The 12209-nt window shown below is 46.9% G+C and overlaps 1 protein-coding gene across 2 annotated transcripts in view; it reads right to left on the bottom strand.

Moving 5' to 3' along the window:
* The window catches only part of HECA (hdc homolog, cell cycle regulator), a 34585-nt gene extending 22668 nt beyond the window's left edge, over positions 1 to 11917 (bottom strand). Inside the window, exon 1 of one of the 2 annotated variants that reach the window (XM_068279500.1) lies at positions 11416 to 11917. In XM_068279500.1, the coding sequence (XP_068135601.1) occupies positions 11416 to 11635 (220 nt within the window). In that variant the 5' untranslated portion in view covers positions 11636 to 11917. The remainder of the gene's footprint in view (positions 1 to 11415) is intronic. The other variant, XM_068279499.1, reaches the window with a different exon arrangement.
* Positions 11918 to 12209: the final 292 nt, after the last annotated feature.

Here is a 12209-nt window from a genome sequence, read left to right as displayed (position 1 = left end):
AGGTCAACTTTATAGTGATAGGGCATGCACCATGCATAGTAAGAGATATGTAAAGACCTCAAATATTTCATAGGAAGGTGTTGTTCCCACAAATCCAATGTAATGTTGCAATGTCAAAGTATTGCACACATTCAGTGTAATGAATGGAATTTGCATTACACAAAACAGTGTGTAGTTGGCCATGTGTTGTACACCTGCTTTACTGTTCAAATAAATAGTGTACTTATACTAAAGCATAAAATAGCTTAAAATGAGACTCAAATAGTGAAGTGTACTTACATTACCGAACTATAAGCAGGTCACTGAAATTATTTAAATTACAAAATTAAGTACTGTATATACTCGCATATAAGCCGACCCGCATACAAGCCGACCCCCCAACCTTTTCCTGAAAAAACAGGGGAAAAATTATTGACCCCCATATAAGCCGGGGGTAGGAAATGCTGGATTGGTGCAGCCCCACAGTGTGTCCCAGTATAGCTAGTATAGTGCCCAGTATGGGTAGGTAGTGCCTCAGTATAGCTAGTATAGTGCCCAGTTTAGCTAGTATAGTGCCCAGTATAGCCAGTATAGGTAGGTAGTGTCCAGTATAACTAGTAAAGTGCCCAGTTTAGCTAGTATAGTGCCCAGTTTAGCCAGTATAGTGCCCAGTATAGGTAGGTAGTGTCCAGTATAGCTAGTATAGTGCCCAGTACAGCCAGTATAGGTAGGTAGTGCCCCAGTATATCGCCCCCCCCCCTCCCCCCGCGGCCGCCGCTGCTATTACCTGCTTAGGCAACGGCCGCTTCCTAATCTGCGTTCCCCTTCTCATGTTCAGTTGCAGAGTGTATCACAGCAGCGCGCCCGGCGCTGCTGCTGTGACGATGCAGAGGGCAGGAAAGAGCGCGGCTCCCTGTAGCGGCGATCTGTATCGCCGTTACCAGGGGAACCGCTCTTTCCTGCCCCCTGCATCGTCACAGCAGCAGCGCCGGGCGCGCTGCTGTGATACACTCTGCAACTGAACATGAGAAGGGGAACACAGATTAGGAAGCGGCCGCTGCCTAAGCAGGTAATAGCAGCGGCGGCCGCGGGGGGAGCGATATACTGGGGCACTACCTACCTATACTGGGCACCATACTAGCTATACTGGGCACTATACTAGGCACTATACTAGCTATACTGGGCACTATACTAGCTACCCGACCACCAGGAAAGACTCGCATACAAGCCGACCCCCCAACTTTTGACCCCCTTTTTGGGGGTCAAAAATTCGGCTTGTATGCGAGTACATACGGTAGTCACCACTCCTAAGGCTTCATACACTCCTTGATTAGGGGTGTCAAAACTTTTTAGGCCAAAGACCATAACGCGGTTCTTGAGAATGCTAGGGGAGCGATCTATTGAAATTAATCATAACTTTTGATGATTGCTGGTAGGTACAAGTGCCAGACAATACAGGTGACAGTCCTCGTACATGGCTTTGCTTAGTGTTTGCCAACGTGCACAGAGATTAGGAATAAGACAGAACCAGGAAGGCTGAGTACTTAGACCCTGAGCACACTTGCATGCTTCTGTGCATTTTTCAACAGTGCATAGCAGTCTGTAACATTCCCATGTTGCTGAAAAATACACAGAACAGTGCAAATGAGCTCAGGTCCTTAGACTACAGTAAGTTTATATGTTACGTTATGAGGGTGGTAAAGTATGGCCGTTTTAACACCCTTATAACCTGTTCCTGAGGCTGTTAATGACTGTGTGGCAAAGTCCAATCACTTCATACCAATGGACTGCAATCAATGTAAAAACCATTGACACCCCCATACGTGTGTACAGTAGCTGGTCATTGCAATCAAAATGCAGCAATTTGTTTACCACCCTCAACTACGTCATCAACCTGCTAACTGATAACATGTATGGGAGGTTCACCCTACAGTAGCAAGAAGTTTTGAATCAGGATAAATCAAGATTATCCTGACTCAAAACTTCTTGCTTTACTGATGGCTAACATGGTACAATGCTCTACTGCACCTTTTAAAGAACAAGCGACACCTATGCTAACCTAGAAATAAAAACACACTATCTATCTATACACACACACACACGTTCTACTTTCATAACAGTTGTATTGTGCTATTCACATAATAATTCTAGTGAATTTTATAAAGGAAAAGCAGAAAATCCTATTCTAGGCAGTGGCCATCTTGCCAAGCTAATGCTGACATCATATCCTCCCTGACTCTTGTCCCCCCCCCCTCCCTTCTCTTGCTCATTGTGTGTTCATTAGCTGCCCTCCTCCCACAGTCTTCAGACACTCCCCACTGAGGTGTATACTAGGAACTGCACTGTCTTTTCAGCTTTGCTTGTAAACACAAGTGAGCAAAGGATCATGTTTCAGATAGGCTAGGCAGGGAATAAATGGAAGAGGGGGAATATATTATAGATAAAAAGATCCCCCAGCATTCAAATGTTTGGCACGGACTACTAAAGGGCCAGTGCTCCTAAAGTATGTGATAACTCCAAATCATAACAGCAGAAAAAAAGTTTCGCAAGTTTTGAATGCAGGATTAGTATTTTTATCACTTAATACACTCAGACCAGTTGCTGTTGAAATTTGATTTTTATGGTGACAATACCGCTTTAAGAGAAGTTCAATGTCAGTGCAGCACTGTGTCCAACCTGTGGGAAACTATGAACTGGAGGGGGAGATTAGTATTAGGTGGAGAAGAGAGGTTAGACAGAAAAAAGGGAAGGTAAATAAGAATCAGGGCTATGGAGTAGAGTAGGAGTCGGAGCAATTTTGGGTATCTGGAGTCGGTGATTTCATAAACTGAGGAGTCGGAGTCTGATGATTTTTGTATCAAATCCACAGCCCTGGTAAGTATTAGACTAAGTAGTCGGATTCAGGGCCATTTTGGGTTCCTGGAGTCGTAGTTGGAGTCAGGCCTGATGAAAGCGGGTTGAGCCCTCTGAATCGCTTTGCAATAATAGGCAGGGCTGTGGAGTCGGTCCAAAAATCCACCGACTCCGACTCCTCAGTTTAGGATTCCATCGACTCCGACTCCTCTAATTTGCATATTACAATTTTGTTGATTAAAAGTATGTAACATGAAATTCGTCTCTTAACTGCCAACGCTTAGGAATTTTACAAGACAACTGAAGTGAGAAGGATATGTAGACTACTATATTTATTCCCTTTAGACTAAAACAAGTCCTTGGTAAAAGTACTTGTAAAAGGTACAAACCGGAACAAAGAACATCTATCAGGCCCTAGGCAATGTAAGTGTGGGTACATTTAAGAATGATGTGCAGGTACTCTGCAGGGGAGTGAGGAGATTCTTCCTCTATTACACATTCTTCATGCACAATCTGAACAAGGTTTATGGGTGACAGACAACACCTCTGTGTTCAATGTGCACAGCATTCTCAGTGGATTCCCTGCAGCTCAGTGGGGAGTGCATATGTAGAGTATAGTACTACTGTGTAACAAAGTAAACCTGAGACAGATGAAATTAAAGTTTTATACATACCTGGGGCTTCCTCCAGCCGCCTTCAGGATAATCAGTCCCTCGTTGTCCTCCTCCACCACCTGGATCTTCTGCTATGAGTCCAGGTACTTGAGCCAGTCGGGCGTAGTGCGCATGCACACACTCCGCCGCCTGTGCAGCACTATTGCGCAGGTGCAGAATGTTCCTGGCTGTGGGAGCGGCATGCGGCCAGACAGCGCTGACTGGCTGAATTACCAGGACTCATAGCAGAAGATCTGGGTGGTGGAGGACAGCGAGGGACTGATTAGCCTGAAGGGGGCTGGAGGAAGCCCCAGGTATGTATAAAACTTTACTTTTCATCCGTCTCAAGTAGCCTTTAATTTGTAGTCACCAAACCAAAATTTTAACAACATATCAAATTATTTGATTTCATCAGCAAAGGGAGTGCATACATTTGCATAAATCAGCATCAGTGCAGAATTATTTCCATTTCATTGACCATCTCTATTAGTGACACGGCTACACATCAGGCTTTATTCTTACAGCATAGATGTTAATTAGTATATATGTTACGGCCAGAACCCGAAGTTTGGCCAGAACTAGAAGTGGCCGGCCACTTCGGGTTCTGGCCGGCCAATGTGCGAACTGGCCGCTGCGCTGCGGCCAATGCGAGAAATGCAACAATTCCTGTAAGGTTAATGTTATGTTGTGGCCGCAGCGCAGCGGGCAAATGTATCACATCTTACTTTATTCAATGAAATTAAGCCGCCCGGCTTTTTCTCTGCCTCTCTCTCTCCTCCCCCCGCCTCTCTCTCCCCCCCCCCCCGCCTCTCTCTCCCCTTCTCTTATGGCCAGCCGGAGGGGACACGCGTGTCCCCGGGAGTCGTTCCTCGCGGCAGGAGAGCAGAGCGGGGAGGCTGCAGACATTGCTTCTGCCAGCACCCGCTCTGCAAGAACGGCAGGATTCCCTGCCGCGACGAACGACTCTGGAGGGGACACGCGTGTCCCCGCCCGGCTGCCCATAGGAGAGCGAGAGAGGCGGGGGGAGGAGGAGAGAGAGGCGGGAGGAGGAGAGAGAGACAGAGGAAAAAGCCGGGCGGCTTCATTTCATTGAATAAAGTAAGATGTGATACATTTGCCCGCTGCGCTGCGGCTACAACATAACATTAACCTTACAGGAATTGTTGCATTTCTCGCATTGGCCGCAGCGCAGCGGCCAGTTCGCACATTGGCCGGCCAGAACCCGAAGTGGCCGGCCACTTCTAGTTCTGGCCAAACTTCGGGTTCTGGCCGTAACATATATAAGAGATTCCTGTGTACACATCATATATACAGTCACAATCAGATGTGTATATCTGACCTTAAAAATACGGGGACTGCTTTATTGAAGCAGCACAAGTAACTAATTTTGATTGGTTGATTTCATTTTTGTGGACTAAGCACAGCTATTACTGTATATATATATATATACACATTATTTTTAACCACTTCTATACCAAGACATTTTGTGCTGATCGGTGCTGCGTGGGCTCTCCAGCCCGCAGCACCGATCAGCTAGCAGCCAGGCCGATCAGACTTCCCCCCTTTTTTCCCCACTAGGGGGATGTCCTGCTGGGGGGGTCTGATCGCCGCCGGCTGCTTGCGCTTGCGGGGGGGGCTCTTCAAAGCCCCCCTCCGCAGCGCTTTCTGGCCTCCTTCCCTCCCTCTCCCTCCCCCTGTGAGCGGCGCAGGACGGATTTCTGTCCTGCGCCTGATGGGATAGGCTTCAGCCTATCAGATGCCGGTGATCCCCGGCCAATCAGAGGCCGGGGATCGCCGATCTCCTCTACGGCGCTGCTGCGCAGCAGCGCCGTATACATGTAAACACCGGGTAAGATCTTCCCCGTGTGTTTACATTTACCCTGCGAGCCGCCGATCGGCTCGCAGGGTGTTCACGGAGACACCCTCCGTGAACTGACATGGAACGGCCGCTCGTGTTTCCATGGAATAAACTTCAGGATTCAGGGGCGTATATATACGCACCGAGAATCCGGAAGTGGTTAATGACTATTATCTGAGAAATAGAACATTTTATCATATTTTCTATTTTAATTACAGTTACAAATTCATTAGGAGTCGGAGTCGGAGCATTTTTTCCCGACTCCGACTCCAGGCACCCAAAATTGCCCGACTCCACGACTCTGACTCCACAGCCCTGATAATAGGTACAATAAAAGTTCTACTTTTGATTCATATGGCAGCCGCCATTTTTTCCTACTTGCACTGGCAAATTGCTTAACTGCTCTCGCTGGCTGTGTCCTGGTTGTTTAGGTCCCACAGACTAGTGCAGAGCACTTTGGCTCAATGGAAGGTATAGGGCAATCACAAAGCGCTTAAAAAAGCGCTTTGGATAGCGATTTCCTGAATGCTTTTATGAATAAATACATTGTACTTATTCATTTCTAGGTTAAAGAGTTCACTTCCTGACCTACGTCAGGAAGTGAAAAAAAACAGGGCTGTGGAGTCGGTACAAAAATCCACCGAATCCAACTCCTCAGTTTAGGATTCCACCGACTCCTCGACTCCTCTAATTTGCATATTACAATCTTGTTGATTGAAAGTATGTAACATGAAATTCGTCTCTTAACTGCCAATGCTTAGACATTTTAAAAGACAACTGAAGTGAGAAGGATATGTAGACTGCCATATTTATTCACTTTAGTCAGACTAAAACTAGTCCTTTGGTAAGAGTACTTGTAAAAAGGTACAGGCCGGAACAAAGAACATCTATCAGGCCCTAGGCAATGTAACTGTGGGTACATGTAAGAGCGATGTGCAGGTACTCTGCAGGGGAATAAGGAGATTCTTCCTCTATTACACATTCTTCATGCACAATCTGAACCAGGTTTATGGGTGATAGACAACACCTCTGTGTTCAACGTGCACAACATTCTCAGTGGATTCCCTGCAGCTCTGTGGAGAGTGCATATGTAGAATATAGTACTACTGTATAACTAAGTAAACCTGCGACAGATGAAATTAAAGTTTTATACATACCTGGGGCTTCCTCCAGCCCCCTTCAGGATAATCAGTCCCTCGTTGTCCTCCTCCACCACCTGGATCTTCTGCTATGAGTCCAGGTACTTGAGCCAGTCGGGCGTAGTGCGCATGCACACACTCCGCCGCCTGTGCAGCACTATTGCGCAGGTGCAGAATGTTCCTGGCTGTGGGAACGGCATGCGGCCAGACAGCGCTGACTGGCTGAATTACCAGGACTCATAGCAGAAGATCTGGGTGGTGGAGGACAGCGAGGGACTGATTAGCCTGAAGGGGGCTGGAGGAAGCCCCAGGTATGTATAAAACTTTACTTTTCATCCGTCTCAAGTAGCCTTTAATTTGTAGTCACCAAACCAAAATTTTAACATCATATCAAATTATTTCATCAGCAAAGGGAGTGCATACATTTGCATAAATCAGCATCAGTGCAGAATTATTTCCATTTCATTGACCATCTCTATTAGTGACACGGCTACACATCAGGCTTTATTCTTACAGCATAGATGTTATTTAGTATATATGTTACGGCCAGAACCCGAAGTTTGGCCAGAACTAGAAGTGGCCGGCCACTTCGGGTTCTGGCCGGCCAATGTGCGAACTGGCCGCTGCGCTGCGGCCAATGCGAGAAATGCAACAATTCCTGTAAGGTTAATGTTATGTTGTGGCCGCAGCGCAGCGGGCAAATGTATCACATCTTACTTTATTCAATGAAATTAAGCCGCCCGGCTTTTTCTCTGCCTCTCTCTCTCCTCCCCCCGCCTCTCTCTCCCCCCCCCGCCTCTCTCTCCCCTTCTCTTATGGCCAGCCGGAGGGGACACGCGTGTACCCGGGAGTTGTTCCTCGCGGCAGGAGAGCAGAGCGGGGAGGCTGCAGACATTGCTTCTGCCAGCACCCGCTCTGCAAGAACGGCAGGATTCCCTGCCGCGACGAACGACTCTGGAGGGGACACGCGTGTCCCCGCCCGGCTGCCCATAGGAGAGCGAGAGAGGCGGGGGGAGGAGGAGAGAGAGGCGGGAGGAGGAGAGAGAGACAGAGGAAAAAGCCGGGCGGCTTCATTTCATTGAATAAAGTAAGATGTGATACATTTGCCCGCTGCGCTGCGGCTACAACATAACATTAACCTTACAGGAATTGTTGCATTTCTCGCATTGGCCGCAGCGCAGCGGCCAGTTCGCACATTGGCCGGCCAGAACCCGAAGTGGCCGGCCACTTCTAGTTCTGGCCAAACTTCGGGTTCTGGCCGTAACATATATAAGAGATTCCTGTGTACACATCATATATACAGTCACAATCAGATGTGTATATCTGACCTTAAAAATACGGGGACTGCTTTATTGAAGCAGCACAAGTAACTAATTTTGATTGGTTGATTTCATTTTTGTGGACTAAGCACAGCTATTACTGTATATATATACACATTATTTTTAACCACTTCTATACCAAGACATTTTGTGCTGATCGGTGCTGCGTGGGCTCTCCAGCCCGCAGCACCGATCAGCTAGCAGCCAGGCCGATCAGACTTCCCCCCTTTTTTCCCCACTAGGGGGATGTCCTGCTGGGGGGGTCTGATCGCCGCCGGCTGCTTGCGCTTGCGGGGGGGGCTCTTCAAAGCCCCCCTCCGCAGCGCTTTCTGGCCTCCTTCCCTCCCTCTCCCTCCCCCTGTGAGCGGCGCAGGACGGATTTCCGTCCTGCGCCTGATGGGATAGGCTTCAGCCTATCAGATGCCGGTGATCCCCGGCCAATCAGAGGCCGGGGATCGCCGATCTCCTCTACGGCGCTGCTGCGCAGCAGCGCCGTATACATGTAAACACCGGGTAAGATCTTCCCCGTGTGTTTACATTTACCCTGCGAGCCGCCGATCGGCTCGCAGGGTGTTCACGGAGACACCCTCCGTGAACTGACATGGAACGGCCGCTCGTGTTTCCATGGAATAAACTTCAGGATTCAGGGGCGTATATATACGCACCGAGAATCCGGAAGTGGTTAATGACTATTATCTGAGAAATAGAACATTTTATCATATTTTCTATTTTAATTACAGTTACAAATTCATTAGGAGTCGGAGTCGGAGCATTTTTTCCCGACTCCGACTCCAGGCACCCAAAATTGCCCGACTCCACGACTCTGACTCCACAGCCCTGATAATAGGTACAATAAAAGTTCTACTTTTGATTCATATGGCAGCCGCCATTTTTTCCTACTTGCACTGGCAAATTGCTTAACTGGTCTCGCTGGCTGTGTCCTGGTTGTTTAGGTCCCACAGACTAGTGCAGAGCACTTTGGCTCAATGGAAGGTATAGGGCAATCACAAAGCGCTTAAAAAAGCGCTTTGGATAGCGATTTCCTGAATGCTTTTATGAATAAATACATTGTACTTATTCATTTCTAGGTTAAAGAGTTCACTTCCTGACCTACGTCAGGAAGTGAAAAAAAACAGGGCTGTGGAGTCGGTACAAAAATCCACCGAATCCAACTCCTCAGTTTAGGATTCCACCGACTCCTCGACTCCTAATTTGCATATTACAATCTTGTTGATTGAAAGTATGTAACATGAAATTCGTCTCTTAACTGCCAATGCTTAGACATTTTAAAAGACAACTGAAGTGAGAAGGATATGTAGACTGCCATATTTATTCACTTTAGTCAGACTAAAACTAGTCCTTTGGTAAGAGTACTTGTAAAAAGGTACAGGCCGGAACAAAGAACATCTATCAGGCCCTAGGCAATGTAACTGTGGGTACATGTAAGAGCGATGTGCAGGTACTCTGCAGGGGAATAAGGAGATTCTTCCTCTATTACACATTCTTCATGCACAATCTGAACCAGGTTTATGGGTGATAGACAACACCTCTGTGTTCAACGTGCACAACATTCTCAGTGGATTCCCTGCAGCTCTGTGGAGAGTGCATATGTAGAATATAGTACTACTGTATAACTAAGTAAACCTGCGACAGATGAAATTAAAGTTTTATACATACCTGGGGCTTCCTCCAGCCCCCTTCCGGCGGGCGAATCAGTCCCTCGCTGTCCTCTGCCACCTGGATCTTCTGCTATGAGTCCAGGTGCTTGAGCCAGACTGGCGTAGTGTGCATGCACACACTCCGCCACCGGGAGCATACTACACCTGCGCAGGACTGTTGCACAGGTGCAGAACGCTCCTGGCTGTGGAAGCGGCATGCGGCCGGACTGCGCTGACTGGCTGAATTACCAGGACTCATAGCAGAAGATCCAGGGGTGGAGGTGGACAGCAAGTGACTGATTCGTCTAAAGGGGTCTGGAAGAAGCCCCAGGTATGTATAAAACTTTTCTTTTCATCCTTCTCAGGTACCACTTAATTCATAGTCACTAAACCATATTTTAACAACATATCAAATTATTTGAATTCATGAGCAAATAGACATTTGCATAAATCAGAATCAACGCATAATTATTTCCAACTCATTGACCATCTCTATTAGTGACACGGCTACCCATCAGGCTTTATACTTACAGCATAGATGTTATTTTGTGTATATATATATATATATATATATATATATATATATATATATATATATATATATATATATATATATATATATATATATATATATATATATATATATATATATATATATATATATATATAAGCTTCCTGTGTACACTTCATATATACAGTCACAATCAGATGTGTTTATTTGACTTTAAAAATATGGGGACTGCTTTATTGAAGCAGCACAAGTAACTAATTTTGATTGGTTTATTTCATTTTTGTGGACTAAGCACAGCTATTACTGTATGTATAAATTATTTATGATGACTATTATCTGAGAAATAGAACATTTTATCATATTTTCTATTTTAATTACAGTTTAAATTCATTAGGAGTCGGAGTCGATGCATTTTTTCCCGACTCCGACTCCAGGCACCCAAAATTGCCCCGACTCCACAGCCCTGAAAAAAAAACGAATAGCTCAGCAAAAGTGTTTAGAAAAAAGAGCAGGGAAAAGTGCTTAAAAAAAAAAAAAAAAAAAAAAACCTCGATAAATCGCTGGCGATTTATAATGTGAACAAGGCCTTAAGGGGGCTGGAGAAAGGCTCAGGTATGCATAATCCACCCCCCCCCCCCCCCTCTCAGTTACACTTTAAAGAGGGGAAAACAATGCTCTCTGCAAAAGTGATCCACCAGGATGGACAAATCGCTGGCCGCCATACACATGCTGGATTCTCGGCAGAGGCAATTGTTATTGGCCACCTCAACCAAGTTTTATCTAGCATGTGTACTAAGATTTAGGCAGAAGGGATGGAAGATTAATGTAAGGAAAGGCGGAGGTTGCAAATTCTGACAATTTTGGCATTTTTGTTTGTTTTTCCATCACTACACCTAACAACTTGCCTTTGTAGCAGTCTGTAACTTGGTCCTTACAAAGTGGTAAGAAGAACAGGGAACAGTATAAAAGCACAGACTAGCTTATATTGTGTATACTAGGGTTGGCATCTTAAAAGATGTAAAATCAGTAAAAACAATAATGCAAGTGCATTACTGAACAAGGCCAATAAGTAAGATTTGTAATAAAATGGATCTAGGAATACGCTTTTCAAGATGCTCTGTTTATGTCATGGTTAATAACTTTCCATGCTATTGTAAGTCCTGCTGAATGTACACCTTGAGAGCTGAACGCTGATTGACAGCTCTGATCCCTAATAGGGTCCCCGACAGTACAGTAGCAGCAGCAGGTACCCGGGCCAGGAAGAATAGTAGTGTCTGCAGAATACAGAAAGTCCCCATACTGTACACACAATACAGAAAGTCCCCATACAGTACACACAATACAGAAAGTCCCCTACAGCACAGTGTCACGCCTTGTCACTCGCAGTGACAGGTGAGACAGGCAGCCACAGAAGGTCACACGGCCGCTGCCAGCCCCGCTCTTACCATTCCTGTTGTCACTGGAAGGTGCGGCCGCTGCTGCTGCTGCCGCAACTGGCGCTGGCGCCGAGGCTGCAGGCAGCACAGTGGAAGATGCAGCTGCGGCTCCCGCTGTGGCTAATGGCATGCCTCCTGCTGCAGCTGCCATGGCTCCATTTTCCTGCTCATCTCCGCTGCTGTTAGCGCGCTTGTTCTTCTTGCCCTTGCTATTCTTCACGTTAGGCATTGCGCATCCAGCTATCCGTTCTTTACAGCCTGCTTTCAACTACTCGTTCCGACGGCCTCCATGGTGCCCGGATGGCAGGTTTGGCGTACTGGGAAGAAGCGTAGCTGAGTACCTATCAGGCACACGTCAGATCGCCGCTAGCATGCTCTATGCCCCGTGCCCGCAGACATGGGGCGGCTGGATCTGCAGCCAGGATTAGAAGGCGTGTCTCGTTGTTTTGATTCTGCTTTCCGTGGACGAGGTTCCTCCCCTCTGTCAATTTTTCCCTGTCCCTCGTGACGTCACGCCCCTACAGCCCATCCCTTGCGTGCTGTCACTGCCCTTTCTCTCTGGACCGCCTCTATCCTGTCTCTTCAAGTCCGCGCCCTCTCTGCCTGCCAATCCGGAGCCGGAGATAGAGCGAGGGGCGGGGCCTGCCTCTGCAGCATTTTTATCAGCACACAATAGAGTGGAGGGAGAACGTGCATTTGTGTGCAGCACTGCTGCTCAGTCATCAGGGACATGTGCATGGGTTTCCTCGTATACAGTATTCCAGACTGCTGGAAAGGCTAGAAGAAATAGGATATATTACATA

This window comes from Hyperolius riggenbachi, chromosome 4 (assembly GCF_040937935.1).
Source record: "Hyperolius riggenbachi isolate aHypRig1 chromosome 4, aHypRig1.pri, whole genome shotgun sequence".
Classification (NCBI taxonomy): domain Eukaryota; kingdom Metazoa; phylum Chordata; class Amphibia; order Anura; family Hyperoliidae; genus Hyperolius; species Hyperolius riggenbachi.
This window is presented reverse-complemented; position numbering and strand designations above follow the sequence as displayed.